The sequence below is a fragment of the Pinus tabuliformis genome, chromosome 2_2 (genome assembly GCF_031772625.1).
Source record: "Pinus tabuliformis cultivar Carrire ecotype Pingquan chromosome 2_2, CPIR1, whole genome shotgun sequence".
Classification (NCBI taxonomy): domain Eukaryota; kingdom Viridiplantae; phylum Streptophyta; class Pinopsida; order Pinales; family Pinaceae; genus Pinus; species Pinus tabuliformis.
The window spans coordinates 1,141,242,900-1,141,264,629 of record NC_142300.1 but is presented as its reverse complement, the minus strand read 5'-3'; the positions used below and the strand labels follow the sequence as shown (position 1 = coordinate 1,141,264,629).

At 36.3% G+C, this 21,730-nt stretch overlaps 1 protein-coding gene across 1 annotated transcript; it reads left to right on the top strand.

Annotated features, from left to right (window-relative positions):
- The first annotated feature begins 4,278 nt into the window (after nucleotides 1-4,278).
- LOC149197422 (B3 domain-containing protein At2g33720-like) lies at nucleotides 4,279-4,704 on the top strand. The gene has a single exon (XM_089408683.1). The coding sequence runs from the start codon at nucleotides 4,279-4,281 to the stop codon at nucleotides 4,702-4,704; it is 426 nt and encodes a 141-aa protein (XP_089264809.1).
- The last annotated feature ends 17,026 nt before the right edge of the window (nucleotides 4,705-21,730 follow it).

Below are 21,730 nucleotides of genomic sequence, written 5' to 3'. Positions count from 1 at the left end.
TTTTAAGCAAACCAATTAAATTTTCACATTTTTATTAAGGTATGATAAACCAAAGTTGACCTCAATAGAGAGTAATGCCATCATCATCACCATTATTTATTAAAGTGAAATAGTTAAATAAATAATAGAAATTTTTCTAGAGGTGAGAAAAATATGATGTGCCCTTGAATGTACTAGGATAGGTGTTTAATGACATATGGACATAGGGATTATAAATATTGGTTTACACATTACTGCAAAGAGAAGTCCAAGCATTAATGCATCTTGAATCTTGTTATTTATTATGTTATTTTGGTTTACAAAAGTCTAATACACATGGGGACCATTGCTATGCATGTGTGAGGTTATTGGTTTATTGGCATGAGGAAATCTATGAGCATGGAAAGATGACACTCACTATTTAGAGTCAATATCGAAGGTAAAGGTTAAAAATGAGTAAATGGCCCTTGAAGGCAAAACCCTTAGAATAATGTCGATCAAAATGGCTAAGAGCACAATGAACTTAATTCTTAAAACTAGCAAAGAACAAATCTAACCATGCTGATGACTAGGGTTTGCAACTCTTGGCACTTTGAATAGTGCAAGTAATCAACCTCACTACCAACTCTGACCTAGTCAATATAAACTTTTCCAATAATGCGTGAAGAAGGCAGTTTCAAAGCACTCTCACACACCATATCCAAAGAGTTAGCTTATCATTTGAATCCAAATTCACTCCCATAATCCTCACAGGCATGATTCTCTTATACTCTTGCAAGTACCCTGAAAAGCGACATGAGGCCCTCTCAATGCCATCGAAACCGCAAATCTCTAAGAAAATTCAATAGCCATATCTGCTTTGAACTCCCTTGGAGACTTTGATAACGTCAAAGACAATAGATGTGGCCATGACAACCTTAAGACCATTGGCATGTGTATTCTTGACAAATAAAAGGAATCCTAGAGCTACCCTTCGGTTCGACGATAATATACTAGAACCCCACAGACATCCCTGGAATTACTATAATCAAAATCCTTTCATTGAGAAGAGAAATGTTGGACATGGGCATGTTGATGGGATCTAGAATCATCGTTTTGAAACTCAAAAGTGACTCCAACCTCCCCTAGGTAATCCCTGCCTGGTCAATGCTTTTCTAGCTCTTTGAAGTTTTCCTTTGAGTTGTGTTGACTCGACTGCTGAAAGAAACAATGTGAAAAGTAATCCATTTTGTCTTCACATTTTTCCCTACTCATCATCACAACATAATAAACCAACAATTCCCTCAATGCTCAAAGAATTAATTAAGGAATTGTATAAATTTTGTGGTCATTTAGTTATTTACTTGTGTAATTTTCCATATGTCATCTTACTCCAGGTATAGCCAAATGTTGCAATGGAAAATTTCCATCACTAAGTAAGCAACCAGTGAAGAAGAAGGTTACTATTTGCAATCATAGTCCCAACTACAATCATCTAAATAGCTCATTTGAAATCCTCCTTTTGTCTACATTAACTGTGCCTTAGTTCATACATTATGATTAGTGGATTCCTTCCCATTACTTTCATTTCACGCCGATAAGTTCATTCAACATTGCAACTATCAACTCAATTGTTGACATTGTTGGTGTTATTAGATCAACTTCTCCTACATCCATCATATGCCAACATTATGGCTTACAAAATCGCAAAAAAAATCTCGCCTTATATGACATGTTAGGTTGCATCATCGATCTCACCTTATGGGGCATCAATGCCATCCTTAAGGGGATGGAATTTCTGACCTTAACACCTCAAAATTCACTCTTTCCTTCTAATCAAAGGGGATCATCTCTTTGAGTTAAATGCAAGGACTATTGGAACTACCCCCTCAACTTTCCTTCTTATAAACCCATATATTGTCAAAATACATCAATTTCAACAAAGGTTTCTGGAAAGAGGTTCGCATGCATCCTTACCTTCACTGAGTAAAAAAATACACAGGCGTTTCTAGCAGGCCCCTCAAACCAAACATAATCCATAAACTTGTTGTGATGTCCTGCTCCAAGGAATCTCAATGGATTGTCATATATCCTGCTACAGCAAAAATTAACATGGAAGATATTTATTTCCTTGCATGGCCCCTTCGCATTGATGGGATTAAATATATTGGAAAAGGTTGTCCAACAATCTGAAAACATATGGCATTGCATGAAATGCAATGGTACCTTCCTTGAATGTGATCACTTTTATGGACTCTATATTGAATTGCATGAGCATATTAGCCATCTAGAAAATGTCATTGCGTTCATTGATATTGCAACTAAACTCTTGGTTGCAACAACAAAGGACTTTTTCCTCCTTTCAAGCGAGCCAGAATCCATCATAGACATCTCCACCAACATCAAACGCCATCATTTATTTTTCAGCCTTTTTATTAAAATAGACACTTTCAACAACATTGAACACCTCCTCCCAACCCTTATGCATTTTCATTTATGTTCAGAATTTATTCCATGCCTTTTAAAAAAACCCCACAAAAATTGAACTCCTCTATTACGTACCTTCTCCCTGCAAGGATTACCATTGTTCTGGGCCATTTATGTTAGTGTACGTTTTCTTCTTAAATTTAAACTTGTGCTACATTCTTTAGAAAATATATAGAAACCCAAACTTTGATTATATTTCATTATCCATATCTTTCGCTTGAATATTGCTTTCCACATTACTAGATCTCGGCATTCCTTCGCAGCCTTCGGTGCAATTGCTAACTAGTTCTAATTTTCTTAAAAGATTCTTTAGTTTTTATATTTAGATATTTTTATTCTTTATCTACAATGGTACTTCTCAAGTAGAAATCTTCTCAATTTTTAGTGGTTTATGGCAATTTGACAATAAATTCTTTAGAGGTTGCTAAATTTTCAAATAGTGATAGATTTGGGTGCCTAACAAACTATTTTTATGGTGAGACTATCCGAAAATGAAACATGAATAAGACACAAAATCAAAAAGTGAGTTGACATCTAAGAATGCATTAAAGTTATAATTCTTTTTACCAATTCGAAAATATATACATATATATTTATCATTTTTAATCTATTTTTTTTAATTTTATAAATTTAAACTTATTTCCTATCCGATAAAATATCTGGAATGGTGTAAATAAAATAGCATACATACTCCTGAATCTATTAATTTTTATGCGAAGTCTGCAGCATTTCAAAAGTCTTACTGGAATATTTCAAGTGGACAAAGGTAGCGTTGAGCATGCCACTTAGTAGCCAATGCACAACAGATCGAGGGTTGGGAGGACTACGTGGCGAGCAAGAATTTGATGGAAGGCCGAAGCGGTTGCATGATGCATCGTGAGGAAACTGATCTCCTAACTGTATGTTTTGCGCTGAAATTTAAGTTTGTCGGAACGACTTTGCATGAGTGGGTGAGTAGTACAATGGGAACTCGACTTTTATTCCCGTTACAATCAAAGTTAAGTATAGTTGATTTAGGAGTTGTCTATAATGCGACTTTTTGAGATTCCGGTGACGGAATCCGGTGGAAGAAATTGAGATGAAATCATGATTTGTTGCAGTTAAAATGGTTTTTTAACTGCATATTCGGATTCAGCACCCTGAAAAACACCTGGGACGCTTTCATTGTGCAGAAACTAGTTATCAAACTTGGATTCCAATAAATTACTGCCGGATTTTCATCGGAAAAAATCGCCGGAAAGGCTTTCAAAAAGTCGCGTTAAAGACTACGGCGTTGAGTTAAAGTTTTTTTATTAGTTATAGTAATAAAAGTAGAGTAAAATTGTAATTTTTGTTATTTGAACTATATTTTTAAATATATAAATAAATTTTGAAAATTCAGGAAATTTAAATTTTAGTTATTAAAATATTTGTTTAAAATAAAATTTCTAAAAATAACAAATAAATTTTAGTTAAAATTTATTAAAAAAAAATCTGAAAAATGCCATTTGTCCTATAAATTAGACTACCCTGATGCTCTTTGCCTATAGCCTCTATAATTTAGGATTGAGAGAGACAATAGGAGAGCTAGTAGGTCCACCCACGCCCGGCATTCAGTTCCATACGCTTTCAGTACGCCTTAGGCTAACCCCATTACCCTACCAGAGCACACTGCCTCGCCACACCCGCAGCCAACGCCCCAGACATGAACTGGTCATAAGACTGCACATCGCCTTTAACTTGATTTACAGAGACAAGAGGACGAGAAACGTTTTTGTAAACTCAGAGCAGAGAAGTTTTGTATCAGAGGCAGCTGCGTAGATTTTGTGCATCAAATCTCTAGACGCATAGAAAATGGATTCTAGTGAGATGCTAGCATGCCAAACGTTGATAGCATGGACGACAGGTTTTTCAAAAGCTTTGACTTCCAGTGACGCAAATAGAAGGTTCAGCCGCTTAATTATTCCAACTCATTCAGCGCAGACATGTCTGGAATTCTTCACTTCATTGCAAAAGCGAGATATCACTGAAGGCAACGGATGCAGGATTTCGATAGTTGATATGGATGGTGATGGCAATGGAAATATTGGAGGGCCAAGAATTGGACTGACGTTCAGGCGATGGAGAAGCAGCGGATCTTTTGTGTTGATCGAGGGTTGGACGGATTACGTGGCAAGAAAGAATTTGAGGGAAGGCGATGTTGTCATATTCTGGTGGGATTCTGCCCATTCTACGTTTTGCATAGCTTCCCAGAGAACACAGGCCGAAGCTGTTGCATGATACAGCCAGCTGTTCCGTCAGCAAACTGATCTCCCAGGGTTTTTCTTTTTTATCCAAAATGTGAATTTAAGTATTGCGTATTGCATGACTTAAATTTAACGACCAGCGATTGCATGACTCATCAAGTATTTGTTTAAATTTAACTTTTGCATGACCAGCGAATTAACTCTGGTTCTATTGCTGCAATTTTTAATATTGGTTATAAAAGGAGTTGTTTTTAATATAGTTTTTTTGGATTTTTTGATGCTTCAAATTTTAAGTGAAATCTTAATTTGTGTCAGTTAAATTGTTTATCCATTTTTAATATTTATTATAAAAGGAATTGTTTTTAATGTAGTTTTTTAGATTTTTTTGATGTCCCAAATTTAAAGTGCAATTTTGATTTGTATTATTTAAATTAGTATTCCAAAAAATACTTTGAAGCATTTCTATTATACAAAAATTACTCATCAAACTTATAATTTCAAAATTTAAAAAAAATTGAAAAAAAACCACCAAAAAATCTCACTAAAATTAAACGAAAAACACCCACCAAAAAATCTCACTAAAATTAAACTTTTGGATTCCCAACGTCTGGATTCCCCATGTCTGGATTCCATGAGCCATGTCGTTGCATCTCACCCACGATCTATGGCCTCCATTTAATGATGTATGTCGGATTCAATGGCATTTCTATGATTACAAGCGAAATCCATGTGGAATGTGATGATATTCAGGTGATTATGGGGCAAAAATTAGCCTTGCGATATTTATTTTTTTATTTTTTTAGTTTTATATTAAGCAAAATACTTGTATAAAGTTGGGATATAAGCCAGCCCTATTGGGCAAAGTAGATTATATTAATTATTATAAATGGACGAATAAAAAAGGGAAATGTCTTTTTGGAAGAATTGTTTGGATGATTAAAAATGGTTGGAATTTTGATAAAAAAAATTTAAAAAGTTTTACATTAACAATGTTTGAATTATGTTTGTGATGCTGAAAATGGATTCTGCACTTTGTAATTTAACGATAATTTAGATTTTATGAAAATCTACGGGAATTTTCATAATTCTAAACAAAAACAATCTAATTAAACTACCTAGAAACAAGTGGTTAACAAATATTAGATTTGAATCATAGTATTGACAAATTATAATATTGAATCATGGTATTGTAATAAATCTTATTTCTAAATTATGAATCTTGTTCCATATTTTATATATATATATATATATATATGTTTAATTTACATATAAATCTCTTTTATAGTTAATAATAATTATAAAATTTTAAAATAAATTTATGAGTTAGTTAGTTTTATAATTTTTTTTATTTATTTACTTTAGCAATGAGATGTATCATAAAATAAGTGTTTAGATGCTTATTATAGATTGATGGATATTGATGCCTGCCAACTATTTAATTTATATAATTGCACTAGTTGTATTTGTTAGAAAAATAGAGAGAGCACATTATGACACACACAAATTATTTGATACATTTATTCATCACAACAATTACAAATATATAAGACATATGCAATATTCCCTTTCTTTATCTAGTCAAAATGGACAAGAACATGTCCATGGTATTTACTGTGGTATTTTCTTATGGTATGAGCCCATGGTATTTTCCTTGGGGAAAATAATAAAATAGACTCTTTAGAGAGTCCATCAAGCCTATAAAAGGGGATAGAAGCTAATTTGATCCGAGCGACGAAAACCCTGTGGATGTTATTTTCTCTGGCTCCAGTTTGATCCCATGGACGAAAACTCCCTGGCTATTATTTTGTCTGGTGGATCCATCTAGGGTCCACGATCGTGCTTCAGTGCATTTGTCTTCTCTTTTAATAAGCAGTCGTGCATGCCATTATAGGGGCTTGAAATTTCTTGTATGGACATGTACCATTTCCTTCAGTTATTAATATAAATAAAAGTTGCATTTCCAAATCCCATTGCGTTTAGTGTTTTGTTTGCAATTATTTTTAACTAGAACACTTAGATGTGCCATATTTTGATTATTTTGTTGTTCCTCATATTACAATGGTATCAGAGTTGTGCACGTTGGCAGCGTGAGGATTTTATTGGCAAATTCTAAATTATTTGCAAGGTTATTTGGGGGTTTTGATGCAGGGAACTTTGGTGGAATTTATTTCCAGATTGGGGGTCGAATTTCAGGAGGATGTGTTCATTCCCTTAGAAGGTCGAGAATCTTCTCTAATTGGGTCAAGAGCAATTCCTCCGAGGAGGCTGAGGCTGAATTTCTCACATATTGGGAGGATTAGTCTGTCTAATTTCTAGAGGCCAAGATGCAGCATTACCACCAAAGATTGAGGTCAAATTTAGGGAACTGAGAATGTTTATTGACAGAATTGTAGATAGGATTGCGGTCAAATTTAGGGAACTAAGAATATTTATTCTCAGAGGCTGAATTTCTCACATATTGGGAGGGCGAGTCTGTCTAATTTTTGGGAGGACGAGTCTATTTAATTTTTAGAGGCCAAGATGCAACATTATCACCAAAGATTGAGGTCAAATTTGGGGAACTGAGAACGTTTATTGACAGAATTGTAGATCAGATTTTTAGAGGTCAAGATGCAGCATTATCACTTTAGATAAGTTTTTTAGAGGCCAAGATGCAGCATTATCACCAAAAATTGAAGTCAAATTTAGGGAACTGAGAAGACAGACTCAGAATTGAGAATGTTTATTGACATAACTGTAGATTGATTTCAATGGAGCTACAAGCGGCCAAATTGTATAATTTTAGAGGGAACAAAACTAAGAATGTTTATTCACAGAACTGTAGATTGATTTCATTGGAGCTACAACTGAGAATGTTTATTGACAAAATTGTAGATTGATTTCATTGGAGCTACAAGAGGCCAAATTGTATAATTCTAGAGGGAATAGAACTGAGAATGTTTATTGACAAAATTGTAAATTGATTTCATTGGAGCTACAAGAGACCAAATTGTATAATTTTAGAGGGAACAGAACTGAGAATGTTTATTGACAGAACTGTAGATTGATTTCATTGGAGCTACAAGAGGCCAAATTAGGCAATTATACTAGGCAAATTGTATAATTTTAGAGGGAGGTCAAATGTATTTACAGTGTTTAATATCTCACTAGGGTAAAATCTCTATCAGGAATGCAATATCTCACTATGCTACAATCTCTATCAGGAATGAAATTTTCATCCAGATGGAAGCAAGAATACATAATAATTTTCATCCAGATGGAAGCAAGAATACATAATTGTCAGAGCCAGTTAGATTGAATTTAGTAACCAGAGCTGGTAGGATTCGAACGGTAAATCTCTTCTAAAAGAACGGATTTAGAATTCTAGCTAGAGCCATTTGGACTAGGATTCTAATAAGGATGCAACACAGTAGTGCCAGCCTATCTAGACAACGAAAATAGGACGCAACACAGTTCCAGATCCGTCCAGTGGGTGCAGAGGAGCTTGAGCGCATCATTGTTGTGGGTGAAAAACGTCTATTCAGCTCGTTGCATGGCCAAGGGAGATTTGACTTAATTTCCCCACATTCTGGAACGACTGCATATGGAGTGATATGGTGCAGCAACTATGCATTGACAATTAAATTCGTGTATGTTATGGAATTTCCCCCTGCAACTACTACAGACAGTGCGAGATCTCCATCAGTGACATTGCTGGCATGTATTTCAAAATCCTTGTTTTCTTTTGAAATAGAGTAGGCATATCCATGTTTGATTGCAAGTAGGAGGCATGCAATACTGGAATACTGGTAACTGCAAGTATGAATATCAGGGAGGAGCAGGAGGCATGTAATACTGGTAACTACAAGTATGAAGCTTAGGGAGGAGGCCATGGTAGCATGGCAACTGATTATTCTAGCCACCAGAACCCAAATGGTCTCTTAGATCGACAGATATATCAGCGAAGCAAGATAATGCTGGACTGGTCTATTCCAGGAGGGATGGTCACTAGAGTGAATTGACGGGACCCCAATGGGAAGTGATGGGCTGTTACAGGAAGCCTAGGCTTGCGCTGCAACCACTAGGATCATGACTCCATTAAAGCAAATCTTGGTCTTCAGAGTCAATGGCAAATCAGATCTAGTACAAGCCTACAAGATGTTCAATTTTTCATGGGTTTTACTCCATAACCCCCAAAGTGACACACTTTTGATTGGAGGTATACTGTGGAGGGAACGCGATCCCGATATTTTCTTTTATCATGGGATCAATTTTGCTGAAGACTGACAGAGCGGCCCCGCAAAGCATCATGCAACCTTTCGTCTTATGTGGGTGATGTAATTGCTTTGAGTGGAAAACTGGTCAAATGCATTGGGAAACAAGTTTATATGGGGGTGCATCAACCACAATTTATGTTTGGAAATTTTTATTTGGATTCAGGAGCTTAGATACTTATTTGTAGGAGCTTAGATACTTATTTGTAGGAGATATAAGGAAAAATTTCTTAAGAAGGGGTAGTTATTAAAAAAAAGGAAAGAGAGAAAGGGAGAGTGGAGAAATATTTTGAGCATTAAAACTAATTGTGTTTTTTGGGAATTTGTTTGAGGTTTTGATTTCTTCACCAACGATGGTTGTATTCAGTTATATTATTATTTGTAGGATTTAATTTCTTTATGGAGGTTGAAGATTCAAAACCAGTATAGATTGATTTCTCAAAAGGGGTGTAAATCGACTTTATTGAAGAGAGTCAAGGAGAGAAAAGAAAGGCTAAGTATCATAATCCATTAATGCCAAGCCAAAATGTCATCATTTTACTTTTGGAAGCACCTCATAAATCAACATGGTATACATCAGTCGATCCTCTGGGCTACAATACTTCTTCGGATAAAAAATGGAAACAACTTACAGATGAGAAGCAAGAACAGAACAACAAGCCTTTCTCTCGAAAGGTTCATGCTATCCTTCAATAGTTAAAGGACATCAAGAAGGAATATGTAAAAAGAAAGCGTCTCTTTGAACTTGGATCCAAATTGCAGTATACAAACTCTGAATATATACTCTTATGGTTGGACACATTAGATATAATGATGTCCCTGATAGAGCAATCAAATTGGAAAAGGTCAGGTTGGGCCTTGAAGCCATCAATGATTGCTTTGATACAACCGATGTTCTTGGAGCATTCTTGTGAAAAGGCTAGACTCATAGTTACCTCTTGTCTCAACAGGATCATAGCTTTAACATCGCCGCTACCACCTTACAACAATGATATCATGAGGGAGAAATTGTAGCTAATTGTAAAAAGCCTTCAAGGGTTGAACAACATCATGCTTCCTACCTTTCAAAAGTAGCACAAAATTCTAGAACTGATGGTAGAGTTAAACTTTGTCACATTCATGCCGAATTTGGAGTGTGATGAGTTGATCTTTCAGTGGCTAGAAAACTTATACACCAGTATTACATCTACTCACTCAGACCATGTCAAGACATGCATGCAGAATATTGTGTCCTTGGTCTTAAAAGAAGATGCCAATATATGCAAGATACTAAGATCCAAATTGTTGACCATTTGAAGGAACGAACCAATGGTATCACAAGTTTCCTATGATCTAGTCGAGAAGTTGGTCAAACAAAACATAAAATTGCTCAGAAGGGTGCTGACTAGGAAGGAGTTCAGAAGGATTGATGGAGAAAGCAAGAACAAAACCTACAACAAGAATGAACTAAGGAGGAGAGGACTATGCTTTATCTGCAAGGGACCTTGGGCCCTTAACCGTTCATGTCCACGTGATAGGAAAGAGGCAACAAAGACAGAAAAGGAGGAGATTCCTTTAGATCACGGGGAGTCTTTAGTAGTTGGGTCTATTGATCTTCAGGATGGTGAGCAACAAGGTGATATTATTCAGGGAGACTTGCAAGATGACAAGTAATTGGAAGTGCATGAGGAATTCTACCTAATTATATTGATGAGGTAGATTCCTATACAAATGAGTCCATAGGTCTCCAGGGGGACGTCCATAAAGAATATGAACAATCAAGTATAGGTAGCAGTCCACTAGTGAATCTTTGTTCAACAATTAGAGAGGATGAACAACATATTGTCTTCACAGATGGAGGAGGCCAAGGAAATTTGAGTGAGGAGTCGACATTAGTGAACCAACATGATGAGCATGATCATGAGGAGAAACATGATAGACATAATGTGAAAAATGAACCATACCAAAGGGTCGGTCAAAGGTTCAAGTTTAAGTTGTCATCATGGGGGAATCTGACGCGAACATATACAAAGACATTCAGTAGGGCACAAGAATTTCCAGTAGATGACTTTTGGGAAAGGATCATGCATTTCAAGATATATCTTATGATGTTGATACAAAGAATTTCTACAGTCCAAGACAGTATCTTACAGGAGAATAGAAAAATTGAGGAGTTCATAGGGGTATGTACCAAATCAATGACCCAAATGTTTAGTGTTGAGGAATGACTCAAGTCCCTCACAAGGCAACAAGAGGAGTACATTTAGGAGTTCCAGAGGAGCCTTCTACAAGAGTGCATAGATAAGTCTTTCAACACCACCAACCCCCCCTTATACATTGGGAAGAGCACGGCAGAGTTCTCCAAATGAATTATGTTGGTTGACCAAGTGGAATAGCATGAGTTGAGCATCGAACAACATCAACATAGTAGATTTGCAAGTATTCAACCTTCGCAAGGCATGGATTGGCGAGAAATTATGAGTTGGTACTCTATTGATGGGTTGATTCCTAGGAGGACACTCAAAGCCAAGGGCATATTGTAGCTTAGGCCCTTTGGCTTGGGCAGTGGTGGAGGGCTGAGATGGTACCATAACCCACAGGTCCTAGGACATAGGTGGTATTGGGATCCAGGAGAATCCATTGGGGCCATGATTGGTCGGAGGATTGTTTGGGATCCGGATGAATCTATCGAGGGAAGGATTAGTAAGAGGATTGTTTGGGATCCAGGTACCGAAGGATCCATTTGGGATCATGTAGCATGGAGGTATGGAATAACACACTAGGTTGTATGGGATCCTGGTATCAATGCTTCCGTTGAAGATATCAATTAATTGCTTGAGGGTAAGAAATCTTTGGGCAGGAAGATTTATAATATTCCCTTTCTTAATCTGGTCAAAATGAACAAACATGTCCATGGTATTTACCGTGGAATTTTCCCATGGTATTAACCCCTGGTATTTGGCTTCGGTTTTCAAGGGAAATTAATAAAATAGGGTCTTTAGAGAGTCCATCAAACCTATAAAGGGGATAGAAGCTAATCATTTGGATCATTCAGGTTTATTTATCTTCTTGTATTTTTCTTAAGAACTTGGCGTGGCCAGTTCCAGTTTGATCCTAGTGATGAAAACCCCATGGGTGTTATTTTATCTGGTGGATCCATCCAGGGTCCACGATTGTGCTTCAATGCATTTGTCTTTTGTTTTGATAACCATTTGTGCATGCGATTGCAGGGGCTTGAAATTTATTGTTGGACATGTACCATTTCCTTCAGTTATTAATATATATAAATGCTGCATTTTTAAATCCCCTTGTGTTCAGTGTTTTGTTTGCAATTAATTTTAACTAGAACACCTAGGTGTGCCAGATTGGTTGATTATTTCGTTGTTCGGGATATTACAACATAACACACTGACTTTGAAACTTATAGATCATGACTCAAACTCATGACATATGAATCAATAGCTTCTAGACTAACACTTGATAACTCACAATGACAACTCACAACACATGGAAGCAATACCTCCAATACCCTACAAAATGCTTACAGGGAAAACATTGAAAACACATATTACAACAACAAGGATAATCTTTGTATGAATGCTCTTCATTAGCACTCACAACCACTTTGGAATCTCGCAAACAATGCTCTTTCACCACCACAAATTCGAGCTATCACTTGACCTCCATTTAAATGTAACCACCTCTAACCATCATTGATGAACTTTGCAATATTACAATATTGACAACTCGGTTCGTCAGGGCTTCCATGATACAAGTCGTCAAGCAATGAGCCATCATATGGAACAACCACCATCTGTCAGATATTTATCTTTTGTTGATCCATTAGTTTCTAGGATGGAGGTCTAGACATTAAATGTGTTCAAAAGTTCATCAAACAACTTAACCTCACTAACACACAAGAATTGATGTTTCAGACACTGGGGCTTCTAGTTTAAGAACCACCACCTTTTTATAGCCATAATTGAAAGAAATAGAAAACTACTTGACAAAGACATCTCATCAAACTATCAACTGTCATCCAAGCATAGACAAGTCACCACTTCGTTCATTCGCACACGTCAAAAGTTGTTCATCTAGTTCAATATTTATCTTGGAGTTTTTTCCTCTTCACAAAGCATTTGTTAGAGTGGTCAATTCCAACAAATTTACACTCGCATATTGAGTTGACTAACCTCAATATGTTTAAAATGCAACCTCCAAAATTTGAGATTGAAACAATATTACAATAGAAACATCCGACGCAGAGATATCTTCCCTGTGGAAGCAAAAAATTGAGATTTGCCTCCAATTTTAACACTTTTTACATATATCACTGGCCACTTGAAACTCCCCCACACCAGATCTCATATCCATATCTCAAGTCCAAATCCATGTAGCAGCATGTATAGTTTGTCGAGACGTTTTTGACAAAACCATCAAGGCATGAATTTAACTCCTTTATAGGTTCTGTTCAAATAGGCACAAACAAAACTTTATAGATAGCAAGATGACGAAAGGATCCGATGATGCTTTAAGAAGCTGCAAACAACAAACAAATCTACACACAGGATCAAAAAAAAAATTCACATACTAAAAATAAACTCTCACACATCTATACTAATATGTATAGAAACAATAGAGGGGGGGTGAATCTGTATTAGCAATTTAACAATATTTCATTTCCATAAATAGATTCATATAAGCAACTTCTGTTAATGAAACTTGCGTGTATACGCAACTGTGTTTAGAGCAACCAGCGTATACCTTGCAAACTTATAATTTAGTTAGTTGATCTTTAATCTGTGTATCAGAACCATATAACCATTAATCAGATGTAGTAAACAAAATAGGAAATCACACACATGAACACAAGACATAAGGTGGAAACCCAATGTGGGTGAAAACCACCTGCTGCAATCGTCTCTATCTTTCTTTAATAAGAAACTTCTTTTTACAAGTTTTGTACCGGTGCAGCCTTATACCAGTATGCAGGCTTCTTCTTGTAGAAGGCTACAACCTTCTCTCATTCTCCAGCTTTTCCTGGAAGGGAGCTACAACCCCCTTAGCTCTTGTACTAGTTGATGTGTTTACTAGTACGTAGGTGCTGACCCACAGAAGGCTACAACCTTTTGTTTTCTTCCAGGGACCGTGTGTCATAAATTTTTAGACTGGATCCATCAATAAAATCAATCAAACATCAAATATATCTGCATTAACCATTCTCCTTTGCACCAACCAAAACTGAATCAAACAATCACTTTTCTAAATGTTGTAACTAGACTACAATAACAGTAACCAGAACCCAGAACACTAAAACAATAGACAGAAGTAGCTAAAACATATTTTATGAGACGTACGCTACTTCAATGTGTCGAACCTACATTCATACATTGTTATATGAAGGCAAACCTGCATATACGCTATTTTGAATTGTTGAACCAGTGTGTATACGCGCCTTTGATATCCTGAACCTACCTAAAAATCTGTAAAAGATGATTTAACCTTTACAACTATTCAGACATCAGTTATACCTATATCATCAGATTTATAGATTACGACATGCGCTAATAAAATATCAAAACCACACAAAGATACTTCTCTTCAAGCCTTAAGATCTTGACCCATCAATAGAACTTATCCTTATTCAAGCGCTCAGGTTCCTCCTTGATTCGGATCCAGCTATGCACCATAACCCAATGACCAGTATTCTATATCTTTCTCTTCATTAGATATTCAATACTTGAGTGGCCTTACTCAATACCATGGTCCGAAACCACTTAGAACCAATACCTTGGACCAAATACCTGGGGTCAACACGTCAGACAAGATACCTTGGACCAATACCATGGATCTCAATACCATGGACCAAATACCACGGACCAAAACCAAGTTCTCCAACATGTATGCGCCTTTCCTTGCATGAAAGTGCGTGTATACGCATACGCGCCTTTCCTTGCGTGAAAGTGCATGTATACACATACATGCCTTTTGGTCAGCGAACCAACATGTATATGCGACTTGGTCAAGGGGAACCTACGTATATCTCATTTTCCTTCATTCTGAGAGCCTGAACTGAGAACTGTCATCTGAGTGAGTTGCCATCAAGGACAACACCTTTGTCATAGCGCCAAACCTATGTCATAATGCCAAAAATCTCCCCCTTTGGACTTGATGGCAACCCCAAGTCACTCTCCCCCTTTGTCATCAAGGGAAAAGTGTTATGCTCCCCCTGAGTACATGCTGAATTCTCTGATATGCTGAAGTGTGTTGTTCATGCTCCCCCTGACTGTAAGCAAGGTCTGCAAAAAGATGTTCTATAAGAAGAGCATGACTCTATACATCATAAATGACCTTCCTATCACCAAAGACTCATACATATATGCATCTCCCAACCAAGTGGGGATATACCAAGATTGACTCATCCACGCAACCAAGTGGGGATGCACCAAAAGTTTATACATGATAAAACAAGAACATTACATCATCCGTCCCAGGCATGGTGGGGAGACAAAATAGGTCATTACATGACCTTGATAATAAAAGATATACATGACATAGAGACAAAATATCTAAAATAAGTCTATGATAGTCATCAGCAACTATCATTAGCAGTATCTGTCAATCACCATCCAGACTAGCAACCATGATCTCCCTCTACACCTATTCCACCTAAATAAAAAACAACTGTTAAATTGTACCAAGATCTTCTAAGATAATGCCAACAATGCATTATTAGAAGTATATGCTCCCCCTGAACCTGTGCCAGATGGTCTCTATCAGACCCATATCAGACTCTTTTCATCCTGAGTCTGGCCCACTGATATTCTTCAAACCAACATATACAAAGTTGTATCCACAGAAACCTGCATATGTACACGGATACGCTTCATGAAACTCGTGTACAACCACTGTTCTTTGAAACAGATGAAGGTCAACGGCAAGATGATGCATCAACTACTCCCAACTTCTGTCTGAGGTATTCAAATGTCTCTCTGGGCAGTGGTTTGGTGAATATATCAGCTACCTGGTCCTTGGAGGGAACATACTCCAATTTGACCTTTTGTTCAAGCACTTGTTCCCAGAGAAAATGATATTTGATAGGTATGTGCTTGGTCTTGTAATGCATGACTGTATTCTTTGAAATATTGATTGCACTTGTATTATCACATAGAATAGAGATGGGTGGAGTACATGTGATTTGAATGTCTTGCAATGTTTGCATCATCCAAAGGAGTTGTGTGCAGCAAGATGCAACAACCACATATTCTGCTTCAGCTGTAGATAATGCAATTGAACTTTATTTCTTGTTGAACCAAGAAACTAATATGGAACCCATATAGAATGCACCACCACTAGTGCTTTTTCTTTTCATCCACGCTTCCTGCCCAATCTGCATCTGTATATGCATGAAGTGTAAGATCTGTATCTCTAGTATACCATAAACCAAAGTTTTGTGTTCCTTGAAGATATTTGAAAATCCTTTTGACTGCTTGAAGGTGTGTTTCCTTTGGATTGGCTTGTAATCTTCCAACGATTCCCACTGCATGCATGATGTCTGGTCGGGTACCTGTTAGATAGAGCAGACTACCAATCATGGATCTGTAGGTTGCTTTATGTACTGCTGTTGATCCATCATTTGCACTGAGGCTACATCCTATTACCATAGGGGTACATACTGGTTTAGAATCTTCCATGCCATATTTCTTCAAGATCTGCTTGAGGTACTTGGTTTGTGATAGAAAAATACCATCTTTATTTTGTTGAAATTGTAAACCAAGGAAATATGTGAGCTCACCAAGCAGGAACATTTCAAATTCTTTCTACATTACCAAAGCAAAGTTTTGACTCATGGCTTCTTCATTGCTACCAAAGATGATATCATCAACATACACAACAAGTATTAGCAATTTATCATTGTCAATTTTTATATATAGATTGCTATCAGTTGATCCTTTTGAAAAACCTTGTTGATGAAGGTATTTGTCAAGACGATAATACCAGGCCCTTGGAGCTTGTTTTAGACCATAGAGAGCCTTTCTGAGTTTGCATACAAGTTTTGGATCATTTCCAAGGATGAATCTGTCTGGTTGCTCAATATATACTTCTTCTTCTAGGTCTCCATTAAGAAAGGAATATTTCACATCCATTTGATATACTTTGAACTTCTAAAAGTTAGAAAGAGCAAGAAGCATTCTTATGGCTTCAAGTCTAGCAACAGGTGAAAAAGTTTCTTCAAAGTCTATACCTTCTTGTTGAGCATACCCTTTACAACCATGTCTGGCCTTCTTTCTAATAACTTCTCCATTTTCATTCAACTTGTTTTTGAATATCCATTTGGTTCCTATGACATTCTTATCATTAGGTCGAGGAAGCAATTCCCAAGTATTGTTCTTTTCAATCTGCTCAAGTTATTCATTCAAGGTCTTGACCCAACATTCATATTTGCATGCTTCATTTACATTTTGCGATTTGACGAAGGAAAGCAATGCTAAATAGCTTGAAGCTTCTGTAATAGTTCCTCTTGTCTGCACACCTACCTCTTTCTACCCCAAAATTTGAGTCTCTGGATGATTCTTCTGAACATACTTGGATGGAGTCTTTTCCTCTACCCTTATCTATTCTTCTAGTGCCTCACTGGTTTCTTCTTCAGAATTAGTTTGATTTTGGTGTGGAAGGATAGTCCTCATCTTCTTCATAATCTTTGGTTTTTACTCGTTTTGGATTTTTTCCTGCTTCATCAACCACAACAACAATACATTCAATAATTTTCCCAAGACTTTTATTATAACTTATATCCTTTACTTCGGGAAGAGTAACCAAGGAGAATGCCTTCATTTGCTCTAGGTTCAAACTTGCCAAGTTTTTCATCAGTCCTTTTGATGTAACATTTTCTTCCAACAACTTTGAAGTATTTTACAGTAGGAGCCTTACCACACCAAAGTTCATGTGGAGTTTGAGTGCTATTTACCCAAACATATGTTTTGTTGAGAATAGTGACGGCAACAAATGCAGCTTCACCCTAGAAGGTTGTAGGAGTTCCAGACTCATCTAGCATAGCACGAGCCATTTGTTGAGCATTTTTGTTCATCCTTTCTACCACTCCATTTTGATAAGGAGTTATTGCAGTAGAGAATTACTTTCTTATTCCACGTTCTTCATAGAAGTCAAAGAATTCATCCGAGGTAAATTCCCCTCCTTGATCAGACCTGAGGCATTTGATTTTGTGATTTGATTCATTTTCAACCAAAGCTTTGAAAGCTTTGAGCTTTTTGAATGCTTTGTCTTTATGCTTTAGAAGTCCTATCAAACACATCCTTGAAAAATTGTCAATGAACAATATAAAATATTCTTCTCCACGAGGTGACTTTTTCCTTGATGGTCCACATAAGTCAGTATGAACAAGTTCAAGAGGCTTACTAGCTGATCCTTCCTTTTCAGGGAAATGTGTTCTGGTTTGCTTACCAAATTGACATGATTTGCATATTGTATTTTATGGAATGTGGGTATTCGGAAGATCACGAACCGCCTGGTATCTCCATGCTTTTCTCATTTGAGGGAAGCTTAGATGCCCCTGTCTTCTGTGCCATAGCCAGTGTTCATCATTTTTGCTTACATAGCACTATTGTTGTCCTCCATTGAGTATGTACAAGTTTTTTGGAGTTCTTACACCATTGATTACTATTTCTCCTGTATCTAGCTCATGAACAACACATCCATTTGATCGAAATACTACTTCATTTCCTTGATCACACATTTGACTGACACTTAATAGGTTATGCTTTAGACCATCAACATACATAACATTCTCAGCTTTAACCTTTTCTTTTAAGAGAACAGAGCCTTTACCTTTTATGATTGTAGGAGTGTCATTACCAAATGAGACCTTCTTTTCCTTTTCTAAGGCATTATATGACTGAAGTTTTTCTTTATCACCTGTCATGTGTTTCGAGCATCCACTGTCGATATACCACTTATTTTCTTGTCCTTCTACATACAAGGATATTCCACATATTTTTGTTTGCGGTTCTTTCTTTCTCCATGTTTTGGGACCCAATGAAGCTTGCTCCTTCTGAGATTTTTTCCGAAATTTACTCCTACATTCAGAATCTTCATGACCGAAGTTGTTACAGATAGAGCATTCTATTTCATTTTCAAGAGCAGAAAAGTTATTGTAGGTCCTTTTCATGATCCCATTCACATTCCTTTGATTTCATGATTCTCTAGTCATGATGGTCTTGTAAGAAATACATTGAGCAGCTTTGTGTCCAAAGTTATGACATGAAAAACATTGGCCATTAAAGAAATTCCTGCGATTATCGAATCTACTGACTTGATGATTGTAGATTTCATTGACATTCATTCTTGAAGCAAATTGAGACTGATTTACCTGTGGTTGTTTATAGATTCTATTCATCCTTGAAGTAGATTGAACCTGATTTATCTGATGATCTGCTTTATGCCTTTGCTGACGATTGTCAACCTGTTCACTTCTCCTTGCTGAATCAAAATAGCTTTTGGAGGTTGATGGCTTCTGTGGTTGAGATGCTTCTTTAGTATATCCAAGACCTATCTTTATCAGAGGAGAACACTGCACTTTGATAATTTTATCTAAAGCTTCTAATCCTTTCACAAATATAAGATTGAGAGCTTTTGTTTTCTCAATATCTTTTCTCAGACCCACAATTTGACATTCTAACTTTTCATTATGTTTTTTCCTTTCAACAAGTTGGAATGTCAGAGTATCTATAATCATACTTTTTTCTTCTAAACAGATTTTATGTTTAGAAATTTCTTCATAGTGACCATATTCATCTAAAGCATCCAAGAAATAATCATCTTCAAAAGCCATCAAAAGTCTATAATCATTACCATATTCATCTTCATCACTATTTGATAAACCATCGCTATCGTCATGCGTATAGTGGTTCTTTTTACTTACATTCTATTTTCTATTCCATTTTTTCGGTTCCTTATCCTTATCAAGCTTATCTTTATGAGGACATTTGGTTGCATAATGACTGACTCTTCCACAAGCAAAGCATTTGAAAGGTAGTTTACCTCTGAATCTTCCAGAACCTCATTGAAGGTTTTTGACAAAGTTTACTTCTTCCTCTCCTTCTGAAATGTGTCCCGATTCATTGAGCGCTTCTCTTCCTGAAGCCTTGAATGCGGCTTCTATCATATCTGACGAAACTCCTTTTCTCATTTCAACAACAGTTAGGATTTCGTGCAGCTGTGTCATAGTCATACTCTGAAGATCCTGCTTTTCTTCTATGGCAGAAACTTTTGATTCAAACTTAGAAGACAAGGATCTTAAAACCTTTTCAACTAAAGTAACTTCTTTTATCTCTTCACCCAAGTTTTTCATGCAATTAACAATCTCATCTATAAGTAGGAAGTAATGAGCTATACTTTCATCATTGTGCATTTTGAGAGTTTGCTATTGAATTCTAAGGGATTATAGTTTTGCACGTTTTACCTGATTGTCTTCTTCATAGCTTAGAACATCTTGTCCCATATTTCTTTGGCTGTTTTGAGCTGCATAACCTTGACAAATTCTGATTGTGACAGACTCCCCAATAGTGTATTGATAGCCTTGGCATTTGTTTCATACTACTTTTTACCTGCCGTATCTGTAGGAATTGCTGATGGAAATGTATATCCTCCTTCCACAATTTCCAAAACATCTATTCCAAGAGATTGAAGATAGGCTGTGGTTCTTACCTTCCAATAGACGAAGTTGCTCCCATCAAAGATTGGTGGGCTAATGGATCCCTCTCTTTCGTAGCTGCCCATGATGATATATCTTCCTTCAGGCGATCAAACTTCTTTTGAAGGACCTGCTCTGATACAGAATATCCATGATTAAGAATATTGTCATATTGTTATAAAATATTTTCGTTGTGAAATAAGTCATGGTTTTTGGGCTTGTGGTATTGATAAGCCATGGTATTGTAACAAAGGCTAGTCACAAGTTAATAACAAAATCAAAATATAATAAATTGAATTTTATTATTTTTATTCATTTAACTTTTTATTATTAATTGAGTCAATATTTGAATGTTTACACTCATCCCCAATATCACTTTTAACTTCTTCTTCTTGTTTTTAATTTAGCCTCTAACACAAAAATAAAAATTTCTTATTAAAATTAAATCATTTAACCCAATTACAATTTATATAAATATTTCTTTTATTTTTTCCATTATAAATATTTCTTTTCTTTTTCATTTCAAGTTTAGTTTTGGGTTCAAATAAAATGTTCACAAGTTACAACACCACATTATAGCACCGCATTTTGCTCTGCAGTGTATATATATATATTTGTTTTCATTTCAAGTTTAGCGTTGGGTTCAAATAAAATGTTCACAAGTTACAACTATCTTGATTTGGTTAGGAAGTATCTTGGCAGGGTTCAAATGTTCACAAATTTTGGGAGCTACGAACAACTTTCCAGTAATGGGGTAATTGGTGAAAGGCCACTAAAGTCCAAACTATGTGGATATCTGGAGATAGATCTGCAGGGGTGGGATAAAGGCAGTTTGGATCAGACTTCGTGAAGTCCTTTCTTGGAGGTTTCCTCCCTATGCTGGATCTCTCGCTCAAAACCCCAAATCCATCACCCTTATGCAATTTTCTTGTTTTAGTGGGCTTGAACAATTTATGTGTGGAGAGATGGGTCTTAGTTAGCGTGAATATTCCCATTTTGATAGATCACACTTTTGTAGTTGCAGATCTATAGTTAACTCTATGCCTTTATAAATGTTGGTCGACTCAACCAGAAGCAGTGGGCACTCAGCTTGATTTGAATGGTAGTGGATTAAACAG